The sequence below is a fragment of the Ciconia boyciana genome, chromosome 8, assembly GCF_034638445.1.
Source record: "Ciconia boyciana chromosome 8, ASM3463844v1, whole genome shotgun sequence".
NCBI lineage: Eukaryota > Metazoa > Chordata > Aves > Ciconiiformes > Ciconiidae > Ciconia > Ciconia boyciana.
The window spans coordinates 10,957,713-10,976,210 of record NC_132941.1 but is presented as its reverse complement, the minus strand read 5'-3'; the positions used below and the strand labels follow the sequence as shown (position 1 = coordinate 10,976,210).

General features: G+C 38.7%; 1 protein-coding gene across 7 annotated transcripts in view; it reads left to right on the top strand.

The window, feature by feature from the left end:
- Nucleotides 1-18,498, top strand: part of ADAMTSL3 (ADAMTS like 3) — a 189,326-nt gene that overhangs the window by 127,301 nt on the left and 43,527 nt on the right. For all 7 annotated transcript variants that reach the window (XM_072871329.1, XM_072871331.1, XM_072871325.1 and 4 more), the window contains exons 11-16: nucleotides 1,472-1,610; nucleotides 3,197-3,247; nucleotides 7,420-7,624; nucleotides 8,498-8,645; nucleotides 10,074-10,158; nucleotides 17,811-18,097. In XM_072871329.1, the coding sequence (XP_072727430.1) occupies nucleotides 1,472-1,610; nucleotides 3,197-3,247; nucleotides 7,420-7,624; nucleotides 8,498-8,645; nucleotides 10,074-10,158; nucleotides 17,811-18,097 (915 nt within the window). The remainder of the gene's footprint in view (nucleotides 1-1,471; nucleotides 1,611-3,196; nucleotides 3,248-7,419; nucleotides 7,625-8,497; nucleotides 8,646-10,073; nucleotides 10,159-17,810; nucleotides 18,098-18,498) is intronic.

Here is an 18,498-nt window from a genome sequence, read left to right as displayed (position 1 = left end):
GCCAGGGTTTTCAATGCCCTACTTTGTAGCTGCATGTCTATAATATGAGACTGGTACCTTTATCAACAAGGCTTGACACTCTTGATGGCAGTCCTGAGAGAGGCCAGTAACTGAAGAAGCACAGAAACTAAGCTACTTGCTTACCCATGAAAGTAGTAGTGTTAAGAATGGCATATTACTAAGGCATGCAGGGAAGTTGTATTGCAGCTGCCTGGCTTTAACCTGTTATCTTAAAGCAGATTTAGTATCCAGATTGTCTGTTTGGCATCTTTTACTGCCAGTAAAAGAAAAAGTTCCTCACAACAGAGACTTGGAATCAGTGCACCACCATTCCTCACTGGATGCTTCTTCTACATATAATTCTGTAATCTCCATGTGTGGGAAGGGAGAGTGTGACGGGCATCTCAGAAAGCACAGTCAAGCTTGAATGAGCAAGAATGTTTAAAAATTGTGTTTATCTTGTTTGCAAGTGGCATATCTTCTGGGTCCTTTCAGTACTTACAAGAACTGGAACATACATGCTTTGAGCACTGGAACTGCTTAGTTGTTCTTTATGGTTATCACTCTCATGCATGATGACACTTTGAATCAGCCAAGAGACACACAAGTGAAGCCATTGATATATGATACTTAGCATTTTCAGTAGACACTGGGACTTGTGCTGTTAGTTTATTGACTCTATTTGGATTTTAATTCTTGTGGTTTCAAACTTTTTTTCTTTGCACATACCAGAACATCCTCCTCCTCTCCTCAGTTTAAGTCCAAGTCAGCTCTTTTGAACGAGTCTTTTTTTCTTAGCCAAAAAAGCAATGCAGTGGTTTATAAAACTCAGATCCCTTATTGTAACCAGTCTCCACACGGTTTGTTTGGTTTGTTTTCCTCACCAAGTAGTTACTTCAAGTTTTCTTTTGTTGGCTCTTCAACTAGGAATGTTCTTGAAACTATTTCTTGGTTTTCTACAGTTTAACTTAGCAATGTTTTTGGATCTCATCTTCAATTCCTCTGGCTTTCTGTTTTAAGTATTTATTTTTTTAGCATGCATGACTGTAATATAGCCCTCTATCATACATGGTAACTCCTCCTTGGGGGAGGGCAGTTATAAATTTTGGAACATGTAGTAGAACCGTATGACTTGTAGGGTTGCCTTTGTGACAGGTGAGCTGCTCCAGTACATGTATTCCTCTACCACATAAAAATATGTATGCTTTTACTCTTATACTTAGAATATTATTAGAATAGTGTGCCAGAGTCTCATCTAGTGTTAAGATAGGTTAACATAATTGTTATGCTGAATTGCCTTAAATGAAGATCTGGTGCTGCATGTTCCTGTGCAGTGTTTCCTTGTTTAAAAGCGAACCAAAGAAGAGTAACACAGGAAATTAATTCAATCGGCAGTGCATTGTTTGGGGGGTGGAATAAGGCTGCTTTAATTTATCTCCATTACCAAAATTTAACTTTGCTTCTGCATTAGGTTATCAGCTTAATTCAGCTGAATGTGTGGATATTCGTCTGAAGCGTGTTGTTCCTGACCACTATTGTCATTACTATCCAGAAAATAAGAAACCAAAGCCCAAGCTCAAAGAATGCAACATGGATCCCTGCCCTTCTAGGTTTGTATGACAAATAAATTTAAGTGTGTGGTATAGTCAGTTACTAAGGAGCAAGCAATCGTATTTACTTAATTTCAGTTCTTTTCATCTTTAAGGCTACTTAATCTTGGTTGATTATTGCACGCGTTAAAGACTGATGTCTGGCACCACTGCCAAGAGATTTGTGGCTCTTCTTCAGTGTTGCAGAATAGGAGACTTTGCTTTATACAGAGATATTGTAAATACCAATTTTCCTCTCCAAGGTCTACTTTATGTCTTGTGCTGAGTGGTACAGCACTAGTACAAGGATTTTGTGATGTTGTGTGAGGAGGACATATTGTTTGCCTGCTTTTGGATTTATTGATGCTGCCATTCAGGATTTCTCATTAGACAGACAGTAGCTCCAGTTCTCAGTCAGCGTACAAGTTTTGCACATGGTTTAACTTGGTTTATTCATCTGCCTATAGTAAAAGTTTCACTCTTCATTTGTACTGTGGAGTTGACACTTAATTATTAAAGTTGGGGAGGGGTTGTTTGTTTTTTTTACACTACGAATATAAAAAAAAAATCACTCAAAGTAAATGTATTTGTGGTACAAATACCACAGAATATTATTGCCAAATTATAAAGGCTATAGTATACATAAATTGTATTGAATTGCACTACAGTATTTCAAACTAACTTTTGGATTGTCTGGTGAGGTTTCCTGGCTGTGCTGAAGAATCTTAAAATAACATCACAGTATCAAGTCCCAGAACCTCACATTAATATGCCAGCTGGCCAAGCTAGAGTTATATGCAAGAAGAAAAGGAAACACTCTCAATGGATTTCATTTCCTATAGCTAAACTGTCCATTTCCTTTCATTCCTGTTGAACATAATCGTTGATAGTGACCTCTAACAGTTATAGATGTGCAGACTTTCAAGTTTTTTCCTGGAGAGTTGATCACTATATGGAGTGGTAAGACTTCAGTAATGCTTAACAGCAATGGGTGCCAAATGTTGCAAAGCTGGAATAGGAAAATTAGGGAAAGAAAGGCCGTAATTATCTTTTTCCTTGCAATTTTAGCTTATACAGACAGAAAAAGGGAAGTACTACTGGATATAATACCATATTTCTTAGTATTGGAAGTAAGGCTTTATGCCTGCCCTATGCTGTGCAGTTCAAATAAACAGCTCTAGAAGGGTCCTGAGCACCATTCAGGACCTATCTAGGATTATATCTGTGACGCATTTATTTCACTGCCACTCATGTTCCTCAGCGGTCTTTGTTACAGATATTAACAAGAAAATAGTTACGTACTTATAAAGTAGCACAGACCTAAAGGATCACGGATAATAAATTTCTCTGCTGAAGGCTTGCTTATTTAATTTTTTTTTTTGATGGTATGAAGTGGAGAAACTGTGTGGTGAATAGATCTTTATAGGTGCAGAAGAGGTAAGATTATATGAGTCATTGTTTGCCACAAGGGTAATGTGTAATGAATGTAAGATTCCCTCATTGCACGTTGGGAATTACTTACTTTAAGCATGATCAAGTAAAAGTATGTACTTGATGTACAGTCTTGGGTATGAGAAATAATGATGCAATATTTATTTTGTTGACAGTGATGGATTTAAAGAAATCATGCCCTATGATCACTTCCAGCCACTTCCTCGGTATGTATAATCAGGATAGCATATGTGTCAGCATTAGCACCATTTTCACTGCAAATATACTATTTGAGTACTAAGATCATGGAACATCTTCTGATTTTTTTCTGTACAGGAGAGCAAGTTTGTAACAGTCCTGTACACATTTTTGAAGCTTTTGATTTATTTCAGTGTGCTCTGGATGATTAGCTTAACAGTAAGAGGTTAATATGCTCTTCTTGAAATATCAGTGTGGAAGACTTTAGAATAAAAGTTGCCCCCTAAGCCTTCTCCTGCTGTAGTGCTGAGAAGAGCATCTCCTTTAAAATGCATGTATGAATTCTTGTCTTGAAATGTTTTTATTTTGAAGATGTATACAATGAATATATTATTTTATGGAACAGGTCTCTCTATGTTACAGGAATCTAGAAATTCTTTTTCCCTTGAGAGGTCTCATTCTTCTGCTCTTCTTTAGACCTACACTCTATTTATTGACATCAAGGCTGACATGTCACTTTAAAGATACTGAGTTGTCTGAGTACCTATTGCCTATAATTAAGTCATCAGTGCACAGTTTGTTGCCTTTTATTTTTTTAAATTATTTTTTACCTGAATCAGTCACAAGAATGTAAAACTTCTCTGGAAGGCTTAGATGTTTTGTAAAGAATGTTAGGACTAAAAAACATTGAGCCAGATTTACTGTTTATGTAAAGAATTATAGTCGATGGAGTTAGATGCATATTTATCTGATTTGAACCTCTGCTTTATTATGTCATGAAATGAATAATGTGTATTTTTCTAAAGAAGTAAAGATATGAAGTAATAAGAATGAAATCATAGACTTGCACGGCTCAGTGGAGCTACTGATTACAGCTGATATAAATGTCATAGTTTATTTCTGTAGCAATTTACACTTGTTGTGGATCTGCTGTCCTGTGATGTACTTTGGCTTCCATACATAGATTGAGATTTTTTTCCTCTACAGCTTTATCCTGTAAAGTTCCATAATTATATTCTGTGTCTCTCCCCTTCCATTTCTTCTGCCAATCCTTTGTACTTCAGATCTCCTCTGGAACTCAGCACAATTTATTTACATGAGTATTTCATCTTCTGAACCACTCAGAGCTTGGAGACCAGTTGGAAGAGAAATTTAATCCCCCTTTCTGTGCTTTACTGTGCTCAGCACATTTGCATGACACTGTGGTGAGATAGAATATGTCTGCGATAGAGCTGTGGGCAGGTTCTCTTATTTCAAACACTGAGAACTACAGACAGATGCCCACCTCATTTCGACACCTCAGTGTGTCCTGTCAGAAGGTATCATGGTCTTCCTGGTGATGCTCAGGAGCAAGAACTGTAAGACAGCAGATGGCCAAGCAGGGCTCAGAGTTGGTGCCAGCAGGAAGGAGAGAGAGGAAACAGGCTGTGTTCCACTGGGAGGGTGCATAAAAAAACATAACAAAGATGTGAAAGCACCTTTTCTTGCTGGAATTTCTGAAAGAAACCAGCAGCTGAAACAGCCAGTTTGTATACCTGCATCCTGAGGTGAATCCGGTCCAGTGCATATGGAAGTCTTGCTTCAGTGTAGCAGGATGTATTTTCTCTGTGCTGTTGTCTGTCAAGTGACTGCCGTGCATTAGTCTGTGCCAGTTCTGCTGGGGTTTCTTCCACGTTTTCCTTTTGCTTTTTCTTTTCTTACCTGTTTCTTACATGTTAACCCAAGACTGTTCTTGCAAAGCAGGCAGAAAACCAAAGTACTGTAGATATGCTTGAGCAAAGCTGTACAGACTCCTTCACCTCGACCAGCAGTCATACATCACACCTCCTACATAACACGAGGGCCATGTGGAGGGCTGCTTTGCACTCCTGTGGCGTTTACCACTACTTTCCCATTCACACGAGGAAGTTGTGGGAAAGTCATGGTGCGCACCGCAAGATCTTGAAAGAGTTCTCCTGTGGCTAGAGTTGTAAATGCCCCACTGAAATATTTTTACAGATGGAGAATTCTTTTGAAATAAATAGAAAAATTTCCCAGGATGAAAATTTTCTTTTAAAGCTTTTGGAATGCCTCCATTTATTTCAGACTTGTTGGACTGTTGAGGATCCCTTGACAGCTGTGGGTTCTGGAAAGTATCTCCTTGACTGCTTGCCCAAGACCCCCCTTTTCCCCAGTAGCCATGGACCTCACTCCATCTTGAAAATGCTTATGGGAGTATGGGATCTGGAGTGTGTTCGAAACTGATGAGATAAAGAAAAACAACTATAAAACTTCATGCTATAAACACTTGCGAGGCTAGTATTACATATAGCACAGTGAGCCTTATATATATAAATCCATGAGCTGCTAATTCATTGAACAGTTAATTGCTCTTTAGTTCCTGACTTTTGTAAAGAAAATGAGTTAACGCTGTCCGTTCATTTAAGTCAAAGAAAAGTGTAACTGTTGCTCTTCAAATGTATTTTGTACTTGTGATATGATATCAGTATCTGGGCATACAGCTTTATTCTGAATGCTTTTGAGTATATACTCTATGGTTAATGTTCCATGGCTTGCTGTATGTTTCATACTCATTCTTCTGTTGAGCTTAAGCACGATTAATGTGTTTTTGTAGGCAGTTCAATGAATTGCTTAAAATAGGAATTGTCCTTGATTTACCTGCTGTATCGTAGAAAGTGGGTAGTAATTACTTAAATTTACCTTTTTACATAGGCCTTTGCTTCATCTACTCTGACATTACAACTTCCTTTATGATAGCTAAGTCACTCTTGATGAACTGATTTTGGTGGGATATTGTAGTACTTGCTGAGTCCATTGTTCATAACAGATGTAATTTTTTTCATGATCCTTTCTGAGCCCCTGCAGTTGTAATAGGAATGAGTTTTAAACTAACAAGACATCGATGAACCATAAGATGTCCTGCAGGACTCAATCGTTTCCCAGGGCTTAGCTTTGATTTGGGTGGGTGGTGGAAAGACAGCAAGACATGAGGTGAAGGGTGAGGAAAAATTGCATGGGCGTCAGTGGAACCTATAGACAAATGCTATGATAGAAGCTTGTTATCTCTAAACTTGACAGGAGCAGGACATTATTGAAGTTAGTTTTTTGTTGAGAAGTGATTGCTTAAATGTACATTCATGCTAAGACCAAGAGATAAATGAAACAGAGTTTGTAACGTAAAAACCTCCATGCAATTCTCACTTCAGATGGTGCAGCAGTTTCCATCTTTGTTGTAGTTAGGTCTAAGTTTGTGGATAGATGTCCATTTTGAAGACATTCCCTCCCAGCAGGTTGTTTGTCATCCCTCTGTTGGAGGCTACTACCCCACCGCTCTGCTGGTTGACAGGGCTGTGTGAGTTTTCCTTAATCTATGCATTGCCCTGCTTCAGGAGAAATCAGCTAGGTTAGCCAAAGCAGCTGAAATGGATGAGCAGCTGCCTTTTGCTTGAAGCAAGTTGGAATGTGTGAATACAGAGTCATTCAATGCCATTTTAATGAGGGTGGAAAACTCTTGCAGAACTGCAGTGATGACCAGCCAAATGGTACCTGTCACAATTTAATTTGTTCACAGTCCTTATGGATGAAGACAGTTTAAAATGAAATGGCTGCGTTTACCCAAAGCAAGTATTAGAGGTCCCATAAAAATGCTTTCATGAACAGATTTTTTAAGGGTAGTCTGCATGATTTGGGCAGTGATGAGCAACTGTGGGTAATAACACCCTCAGTCAGCACAGCCAGACCTGTCTTTGTCTTTGGACTTCATATAATCTCAAGTACGTATGCTTCTCGGTCTCTGACAATGGTAATAAGAGTATATGTGACCATGTAAATTAACTGTGAAAAATATTCTATTTCAATGATTTAGACTATTTGCAAGTAAAATCATTCCAGTAGTCGAACTCAGTATAGTTAGGGTCTTTAACTGATGTTTGAGAATAAGATTTTCACTTATTTTGTGAAATGTACTTAAATTTATAGTTCTGTTTTTCTTCTCATTTTGCGCATGGATTTAAGCCTGGAATAATGCAAGGTAGGCCTGTAATTCAATGTATTTATATTCAGTGTGTGGTCAGAATCCAGCAACTGAACTATCAGTGTGTTTTAATGACACTAAGGTTGGATTCAGTATTTTGCACTTTTAATAGAGATTACTGGAATAAAAAATAGCCTTATTTTTAATATATGTGAGTTCTTTTTCCAGGTGGGAACATAACCCTTGGACTGCATGTTCAGTTTCCTGTGGAGGTGGTATTCAGAGGAGAAGTTTTGTGTGTGTAGAGGAGACCATTCATGGAGAGATACTGCAAGTGGAAGAATGGAAATGCATGTATGCCCCTAAGCCCAAAGTCATTCAAACCTGCAATCTGTTTGATTGTCCTAAATGGGTGGCAATGGAATGGTCTCAAGTAAGTTGAAAAGTAATTTGGACCTTTATTCTTGCTTTCTAAAGAAAGCCTCTAGTCTTGTGTTTCTGTGTATTTGTGAGCACAGGGCTAAGAGAAAAATATAGCCCTGAAAGCATAATTCATAGTACTTACCAGGAGAAGTTTGCGCTAAGTAATTTGGCCTGATAATCAAAATGTAACATGTCTGTGTGGAGAAAAATGCATAAAGAATTATTTATGCCTGCTGAATTCCTGCTTTACACGGAGGAGAAATCAGAGCCAGAGGTCAGGCCCCTTTGCAATCAGGTCGTTTGTCTCTCAGTTCTTGATAAATGTAATATTTCACTGCATATAATAGCTAAAGGCATGTCTGTCTAGGGGCTGACATGTCTGCAAGGGTGATTTTCCAGCATTCTTACCTTTCATTATAGTAACAAGAACATAAAGCCAACTTATCTTGGCTGTAGTTATCTGATACAGTCAGATAGCTCAACACTTCTATAATTCCTTAGTACATCCAAATGACATCACTGACATACAGTGAAGAAACTGTTCTTGCAGCACGTCTAACCCAGCTCTAAGTGAAAATGACCACTGTGAGAGAGCATATTCTCAGTACATAGCCACCTCTGTTTCAGACTGTTGCCAATCAGATAAGCTTTACAGAACCCCAAGAAATCACTTGCCTTCCCAAAACGTAGATGTTTTTTCCAGCATCAACTTCTTCTTTATTCACCTAGCAACGCAGGGACAAATTCATACGTCTCTGATACCTGATTGATTGTGGAAAAACTTTAGCGAACACATCATCAGTACTTCTAACTTGCTTTTTAACAGTATTTGTAAATACAATAAAAAAGAAACAGCATGAGATGGTTGCATTGTCTCCTGCAGTGCACAGTGACCTGTGGCCAAGGCTTGCGTTACCGAGTAGTGCTGTGTATTGACCACCGTGGGCAGCATGTCGGTGGCTGTAATCCACAACTTAAACTACACATAAAAGAAGAGTGCATTGTGCCAATACCATGTTACAAGCCAAAAGGTAACTGGAATTTTGTCTGGGTCTGTTATTGTTTTACATTTTTGTTAAGAGAATTAAAAGCCCCTGGTAACCTTTTTCAGAAATGCCAGAAGCTGGAATTTACTAGGACTTATTTCAGTCTTGGCAGAAACAAGCATTTTAATTATTGGTGCTAGGAAAAGTGCCCTGCTGATATTTTTTGCTGATAATGTGGCCAGACTGTCATGAGGTGAACATGCTAACTAAATCTATACAGCCTGGTCAAATTGGGAAAACCAGAATTAATGAGTTCAACATGTGGAGTTGTTCAATAATACTTTAAATGGGAATGATACTCCACATGCATCACCTGGGATCTTGTTCGTTTGCATCTCATTAAATGTGTCAACATTCTCAGTGGGCCTCATCAGTTCATTAAGTTATAGTCAAACTGGTTTCCTTCTCTCTTCTCCATTTCTGCATATTTAAACGGCCTGTAACAGTCATGTAAATTGACAAATATTCTCTGAAAGAGTTGGTAAGGTTTAAAACAGTAGGTGGGAAGGTGAAAAGAAAAAACAAAGATGAGGGGGCAAACTAGTATATCTTGTCCCTTGCTCATTTCTGTCCCTCTGGGCCCAGAAAATTTTAGTGGGTGCTACTCCCATTCTTTCAGTTTTTATTTGAAAGGCTATATTTCAGACCTTCACAATTCACCATAAAGATTTACACAGAAAAAGTGAAAGCTCTCTGTAGACAACCCTATGTTTCTCTTCAGGATGTTTTCAGAGTCTAGAGAATTCTTCAAGCAGAAAACTATTCAGGGTTAAACCATGAAGTAGAAACCAGCACTGAAATTTTAAGAACCTTCTTCTGGGGTTTTACTTAAGTTTGGAGGCATAGATCCTCAATTGGCTTACAGTACTGCGAGAAAAACCTTCAGAGAAGTGTAGGATGTATAGACAGATAAAAGAAGCTAGTGTTGTTTTTTAAATTAATTTCCAATTTTGGGAAAGCTGGCTAACTCAGAAAAAAAACCCATTTTCTGTGAAAATTTTCTAATGAAGCCAGTCTATCTGGAGAGCAATGTACGTTTGCTATGCTCTGGCTTCTTTTTCAGCTATAAACTTAAGTTATGACGATGATCCTACACTGAGATATAAGCTACAATCTACTAGAAACTGCCTGCATTTGGGGAAGATGTGGGAAGCAAGTAAAAGATTAAACAGGAATGGAAATTGGATTACTGGTACCCTTTCAGTAAAAAGGAGTGTCAGAATGGAGCTTAAACATCATGAAGAAATTCTCTAGTAAATTATGTTTTATTATCCAGTATATCTTTATTCAAAAGCATTAGATCAATAGGCATTGTAAAGTGTGAAGTGCTAAGGTGAATAATGCTAACATCTACATACTGCTTTGATTTTGGAGGAATTACTGAGTGGGTTTTTTGTTTTTTTTCCCTACCAGAAAAAAATCCTGTGGAAGCAAAATTGCCGTGGTTTAAACAGGCACACGAAATGGAAGAGACCAGAACAGTCTCAGAAGAGCCAACGTAAGTACCTCATCTTTTACAGTGAAGAAACATTTCCGGCATATTTTGCAGATCATCTGGAATGACTATTGCAATGCAGTTGGCCTTGACAGTTGGCCCTCCTTGCGAGATGAGTTGTGTTGTGAGCTGTTCCTAATTTTACATCTCAATAGCTTTGCTTCTGGAGCTCCTGTTCTGGATGACACGGAGCTACTCTATTATAGTGTCCCTATATCATTCAAGCAATGCAAAGGGATCTTAATTTAGCCTAATTAAGCCCTAATTAATGCATGTGGAAGCATTTCAGCAGATGTAAATGAAATAAATTCAGTTTTATCCCACTCATTGCTGTTACCTCAAGAATGTAGTGGTTGTATTAAAAATTAAGAGGTACTTTGTAGGGTTGCCAGGATTTCCTTGGGGGGTGAGACCAATGCATAAAGAGAGTGAGGAAAAACCTGCTGATCTCTGAGCTTAGCTGAATCTATGGGGATAAGTTGTGATATTTTACACGTGTGTGTGTGTGAAATAACATCTGGATTCTGTGAGTCCCCTTAAAAGCTGATGGGGGTAAGCCTTGCAACATTTAAGTCCTGGGGATGAAAGCATAACTTAAATCCAGCTGCACTTGTTCCTGTCCCTTGTATGTTAGGGCATCTACACAATTGCTTGTATGCCCTGTCTACATTTCATGCATATGTGTATCTAATATATTCAATATACATTATATAACTTTCTAGAAAGTAGTAACTTTCTATAAGGTTTTCATGAGAGATTTTGAACAATATTCCGTTGTGCTTAGCCAAACTTTGCACTCATTTGTAGTAATGTTAGTTTAAAGTAATTTAGATGAGCTTACTGAAGTTACTTTGGATTTATATTGCTCTGAGAGCGGAGTGTGCCCCATAACTTCTTATTTTTCTTCCTCCATCTAGCTATTCCTGATTTTTGGCACACATTCACCAACAGGTGTGATCATGGGTAATAAAATCTTTACACCTGCACTGATTCACAGAAGAAACCTCTTGCCAAACAGGTGTTTGCACAGTTATGGTGACTGTACTTTAAACTTTTCACTGCTCTAGCCTCTCAAGTCAAGTGTCAACCTACTGTGAGCGGTTATTTCACTTTCCAAATCGGTGGCCCTGAATTCAGGCAGGGTAGTAGCAAAGATATAAAAATAAAGTGTGATTGTCGAAGGGGGTGATGCAATCAAATGTGCCTGTTGAATGTCAGCATATCAGAACGAAGGTATATGAGGCCACCTCTAAAGAGGATTCAGCATGAAGCTATAAAGAAAATTATCTCTAGCATTACAAAATCATGCTGTTGCAACTGGGAGCTAATGTAGTCTCCAGGTTTTTAGGATTCTGCAGCAGCAGTCTGACAGAACAAGCAGGGAGGACTGGCAGGAACACAGCATGGTAGTTCAGAGTATATTTAGAATATAATATAGCTGAGCCGGAAACTTTGTAATGGGTTCCCTTGTACCTTGTTCTTACAAAGAAAGCAGTTATTCATGCCTTCCTAGACATGACCGATGTATTCCGCTGCAGCCTCACAGTGTGAATGCAGCCATGTGTTTGAGTTCTTAGTGCATGTCCTGTCACAGCTGTGCAGTTTTCAGTTTCCTGGACTTTTTTTTCTTCTTCACTTACTCTGGGGACCTAGATTTTCTTCATCTTTCATTCATGATCTTAACCTGTCCCGAGACTCTTTCCTTCACATTTTCCAGAAGCATCTTCACCTAAGGTGAAGGTTTTCTAAGAGGTTTCTCCAGGCACTTCTTGCTGATGACTCTTCTCTGCCATCCTTCTCTTTACTGAGGTGTTGCTGAGGTGCTGTCCTTTCCTAGTCTGGGTACTCTGGGCTCTCCTGGGACCCAGCTGTAATGCTGCAGCCAGATTCCCCTTTAGTTTCTTTTTACCTGTCTTCTGCTGCCACCTGTTCTTACTTTATTCTTCTAAGGAAGCTGGCAGGTAAGGAGAAATGAGAAATAACTGATCCCTGACTTCATCCCTTTCTGCAGATTGCCTGTTGGTCATGTGGACAGTCGTTTGCAAACAGAACGATTTCCCACTAGATGCTTTAAATCTCACGCCCTAACTGCTCCTGTCTTTTAGCTGGAGTGAGATTTTTTGGGTCAGGGTTTAGGATTTAAAAAGAAACTGTAACAATAGTTTGTTACTTCTCCCAGAGTAAATTATAACAAGATTTCCCTCTGGTTTCGATCTGTTTAACTTTGTTTTCTGTAATTTACACATGGCACAGTGATAACTCATAGCCCACCTCTGCCTAGCAGTAGGCTTATGATTTCCCTGGTAAAATGCCATCACTTTTAATTTTAGTTATTCTCTTGTCATACAAACTTAAACCACAATATGAAGTCTCAGCTGCTAGTCCATCCTTTTATTACAACTGTCTTTCTATGCTTTCATGTGATATTTTAGTTGATAATGAGTAAGAGAATAAATGCAGCTGTGTTTTAGAACCCACAAATGATGGATATGCCAAAAGTAGCTTGTGGAAGATAAATACTTCTGCTGCTGTGGTCTACCATGGCTGGTGTCCTGAATTTACATAGAGGGAGAATGTTCAAAAGCTTCTTTTGTTTATTATTAGCAAAATAAAAAATGACTGCCCTTAAAGTGAGGCCAAGAAAAATGTAGGTCTGACCTTTTTAGTTTTTAGTTGTGGAATGTGATGACAGTTGATACCAATCATTATTTTAAACGTTCTTCCCTCGAGCCTTCTTAGTTACAGTGGGATTCGCAGAGAAGCTCCAGCAAGGTTTTTGCATCCTTTTTATTAATCATAAGTTAAAGAAATAGACACCTCAACTGCCTTTCCCTGTTATGGCTTAGGACAAACTAAAATGCTTTCAAAAGCTGATGTATTTTTTCAGCAACCTGAGCTAAAAAGTAATCACCAGGTTTGTGGAGTTGCACTGGCTGAGTGTGAAATGCGGTGTCTCTCATAAAGGTTGCTGCTCATTGTGTTTGAGTCATTTTCACAGAAATGTCCCCATCGTGCCTTTGGTGATAGACAATTACACATTTTTCACAGCTTCCTTTCTGAAAACGGGCTGGTGACTTTGTCCAACACATTACGCTCGAGGCTGATAAAACCTGGCAGTGCAACTCTGCTTAGAGCAGGCAAGGGTGGTGCTGCAGGGAGGGGTAGGTGCCAGCATCATGGAAGTTCTGCCCCAGTAAGCAGCCAACGTTTTAGCCAGCCAGCAATAACACAACTCCGAGAACAAATACAACAACTCTGAGAGCAAGTAAATCAACATTGTGACCAGCCATTAGTAAACTAACATAATGAATGCTTATAACAAATTTGTTTTAACACGTTCTGGTCAGATCTGTCATTATCTCAACCCTTTGTGCCCCACATTGGGTGCCAAAAAGGACTGTCGTGGTTTAACCCCAGTCGGCAACTAAGCACCACACAGCCGCTTGCTCCCCTGCAGTGGGATGGGGGACAGAATAGGGAAAAAAAAGTAAAACCCGTGGCTTGAGATAAAGACAGTTTAATAGGACAGCAGAGGAAGAGAAAATAATAATAATGATATCATTATATGATATTTATATATCATTGATAATGATGATAATGATATAATAATATCATGATAATGATATTATAAATATCATCAAAATGATGATAAAAGAATGTACAAAACAAGTGATGCACAATGCAATTGCTCACCACCCGCTGACCCATGCCCAGCCAGTCCCTGAGCAGCAATCGCTGCCCCCCGGCCAGCTCCCCCCAGTTTGTATACTGAGCATGGCATCATATGGTATGGAGCAGCCCTTTGGCCAGTTTGGCTGTGCCCCCTCCCAGCTTCTTGTGCACCTGGCAGAGCATGGGAAGCGGAAAAGTCCTTGACCAGTGTAAGCACTACTTAGCAACAACTAAAACATCAGTGTGTTATCAACATTATTCTCATACTAAACCCAAGACACAGCACTATACCAGCTACTAGGAAGAAAATTAACTCTATCCCAGTCAAAACCAGGACAATGCTTCTGCAAACTTTTATCCAGGCCCCTTGGCTCAGTAGGGTTGGACTGGAAATATCACAAGAGCAGGCTTTTTTTCAGGATTTAGGCATTTCCTGTCTTAACTGAAAGCAAGAACTGCAGGTGTGAGGAAAATAATAATAAAAAAAAATATTAAAAGACACCATGTTTTCCAAGTCTTTAGAAAGCTGCAGAAGGCTGTGCTGAGTTAAGTTTTCAGTTCAGATTTGATTTGGTTGGGTTGGGCTGTTCTGTCCCAGTTTTATCATCAGTAGTTTAGGTCACTGCTTCATTTCCAGGTCATCCTACAGTGGCTTTTTCAGAGCGTGCCAGGTGAATGCACATTTCCATTAGCGTTAGACTGATAAAACTGCAGCATGGACATACTCTCCACTGCATCTGTAGTGCAGACATTATTTATACCTGTGCAGAGGATTATAGGAGCATTTGATTTCTACACTGCACTGGGAAGAATGACTGTACAAAAAGGCTGATTGTGAAACATTGTGCCTGCTCGGATTTGCATTTTTCCATTCTTTTCCTTTTTTTAATTGGAAGAGGAGTCTCATCTACAAACTTAGTTAAAGATCCCAGAAAATTTTCAGAGTTACCACCATCCTATCCATTCCATTATAAATTCCTGATGATCTGCAAGGCATCATAATACAAGTGCTTTGATACTTCTTAATCCTGACCTGAGATCACTCTGAGTGTATGTCCATCAAAGGCAGAGTGAATGTGCTTCAAGGAAGTATTGTGTCCAAAGCATTGCCATGTGTGTGCTGTGAATGACACTGAGTAAAAAATATTTCACTTCTGAGGCTGATGGAGTTTGCTTTAATGATCTGTCACAGGCTTTGGTTGTGCATATGTTAAAAAAAAAATTAAAAAAATTCTGCCTGAACTCAAAATTCAGATATAATACCAACCTCTGGAGCTCTGTCACTGTCCAGTCAGTTCCTTGCTCTAATTGTGTATTAGCCGTCTCCATTGGCTTTTGTTGAAGGTACTTGAAGTGTGGCTTTAACATGGTCATCCTTTGAAAAGTTCTATAATTTAGGATTTTAATAGCTAAATAGTCATGTGACTAGTTTAGCAAATGCCAAGGTAGAATAAAAAGTATTTGGGGAGGATTTTTTTATCATCTTGCACTTCACTGAAAAATACCAGACACTAACACTCAACAGGAAAACCTCAATTATAATATAGGCTTGCTATAAGTAAAAAAAAAAAAAAAGCTTAGAATTTTTTGAGTTTCTTTATAAATCAATTGCTTGCTGAATGAAAAGATTGCTGTGGTTCAAAATTTCCTTTCATTTATACAGGATTTCAAAAGAATGCATCATACATTATTTTTGGAATGTTTTAATGCACTCAACTAACAGTATGCAAAACTAACACTAATTTCTGGTATGCTGCTGTCATACTTTTACCAGAAAAAGTTATTTGCTTTCAGACTGTAAACTCTTAGGTGTGGTCAGAACACTAACCAACTCTTTTCAGCTATAAATGTCCATCAATTTTATTTTTCCAATTAGGTACGTAACTACAAATGGACTTATACTTTTTTTTAAACAGGAGAGGAAAGTCATAATTTTAAGCCTATGCACAATGGCCTTGGTCCAATAAAGCACTTAAGTACAAGTTTAACTCTGAACACATTATAGTCCTATTGACTTCAAAGGACTGCTAATATGCTTAAAGTTAGGCACGTGCTTAAGTGTTTTGTTGGATGAGGGTGATTTTGCCATGGCTGCCCTAGGTAGTTGGCATGGCTGTCTTTGAAAAGACTGTGAGATCTGATGTTTCAGGGTTAAGCTGATTTTATCTGCTGGGGTAAGAGAAAGCCTTCCTTTGCAGCTTTTCCCACAGATGTTCAGTTAGAATTTGTTATCAAAAGCATCTGGACATTGACCCCTGCCAGCTGTGCCATTGGACTCAATGGGCTGTTGGGTTGCACCAGTATGGCATTTACTCAGATTTATCACTGTAGGACACCACCATCCACCATTTTGATAATACTCTTCCTAAAAATCAATCTGGTCATCTACTTCAAAGGTAGTCAGACTTGTGAAGTGATGAGCACTTGCAGTTTTCCTTGGTTTCAGGAGAAGCTGGGGATACTGTGCCCTTTACTGAAGTCTGTCAAGGACTGGTGAGCTCAAACGAAAATTTTGAGGCTCTGTTCAAGGAAACTTTGAAGTGACGGGCCTTGACATCTTTATTTATCTTCATAGTAGAGTTGTAAAAGTATTTCATCAACATTTCCTTAAAGAATAACCAGTTACCTTGTAACCTTCATTGGAAATGGGAATAGTCTTTTCCACAGGAGACAGTCTGTCTTGGGGTCTGTCCCAAGCACAGTTTGAGTGACTACCCCAAGGACTGAGTTAGAGTATCCTTACGGGTTACCCACTCATCTGTTCTCCTTTCTTCTGTTTGATTCTTCCTCTGTATATACTGGCAAGAAGTTATTGGCTCAAGATGATAAACTGTCCACAGAATCAACCACACTGTGTTGACATTTTTCTATGCTTACTGTGTATGCAGAGCGTAAATACTGATTTTTGTCTTACGCAACTGTTCTTATATTTGTAAGGGCAGCTTTCCTGCAGGAAAGAGAAAGATAATTCTTAATCAAAGATAAGGAGAAAATCTTTGAATCCTAATTTGGATTTTTCTTTCCAAATACATTTTTAGCATGGGTCAAATACCTCCTCCTATATCTCCCATTTGTGTTTTGATCATCAGATGCGTTTGGACATATGATAAAGAGCAACTGCAACCTTTTGAAAAAATGTCCTATGAAAGTCTGTATTTGATTTCTTATAAATTGTACCCCAGAGCCTCTCAGGATGACTTTATTAATGAAATTCATCCCCTTGGCTCTAGTGCCATTTTGAAAATTACTATCGCATATTAATATGACCCTCAAAGTCAGAGAATATAATAGACTAAAACCTCCTTCTATTCAGTAAATCCATGATCTGTAAAATAAGATTTTACTATAGTTCATCAGGAGCATAAATGCTTTCTAATAAAAATGATGGATTATAGACTGAGCCAGTTAGACCTCTTTATTGACGATGAGAGGCTTCTTACAAGATTAAATCTGAACAGCAGCCTGCTGTGGTGTGCATTGGAGATAGCTAGATTTGAAAAGTGTTTTTCTTCTGTCTGGTTGCTGATTATTAGTATGACATAAGGTGATGGCCTTTTTCAGATTTAAGCAGACTGCAAATATTCTTTTGGCATATGCCTAAGCCTGTGTACCTGGGGAGCTGTTTTATACTGTATAGATATGTCTTCATGGAGTTTCTCCTTTTTTTTTCCACTGAAGGAGTTTGAGAAAAGATTTAGGTGATGTCCTTTTTCCCAAAAAAGGATACAGCTTTCCCTGTTCCTCATGATTCTTTCTCCTCTTTTCTTACATCTTTTCTATTGTGAATTTTGAGAAATGGTCTGGGATGGGAGATCAGTGAAAGACTTAGGCATTCTATTTAAGCATCAGATAGTATTATGTATTGTCTGCTTTGTGTATAAGCATACATTTATGTGTTTTAGCTATGTTTTAACTGTGCACACACAGACACAATTATATGGAATAAAATGACAGTGTTTCTACTGTGCTGGGATTATTTGCAGGTTTATTCCTGAACCCTGGTCTCCATGCAGTGCCACGTGTGGCAATGGCATACAGGTGCGAGATGTGAAGTGCCGAATTCTTCTCGCGTTTACTCAGACTGAGGTTGAACTGCCTGAGGAGGAATGTGAAGATGTGAAGCCACCAACAGAACGAGTCTGTCACCAGGCATCCTGTGACAGTGATCCTGTCCCCTACACACCAGAATTTTCACATGCTGAAGATGGCAGTGTGATTTATGACTGGGAATACATTGGTTTTACTCCTTGTTCAGCCACATGTCTTGGAGGTACCTTTATTTATTTATCCTGAGTTGTAAGAATTTGGCATTGTTTGACATTGTTGGATCTTCTCTTAGTGTTACCCTAAATTAGCTATGTTGATCTGTAGGAAAACATGCAGCTTCAAGTTTTAACTTATTTCTAGATTATCCATAGAGTATTTCAAACTACTTTGTTTCCTTTATGTCCTGTGTTCAAACACTGAAATTATTTGGTTAAGTAAGGTGCAAGAAGTTGTTGATACAGCAACTTGCTTTAGTCTTGTTGCTGCTGGAGTCTCAGCTGCCAGGCAGTTGGTGGTACCAGCATGTTTAATGCATCAGTGACGGGCACGTTTAGATGACCTTTGTTTTCCTAGGAACTAGAATTGTATTGTTTCGGAGTTAAAATTCCCATGTTAATTATTCCT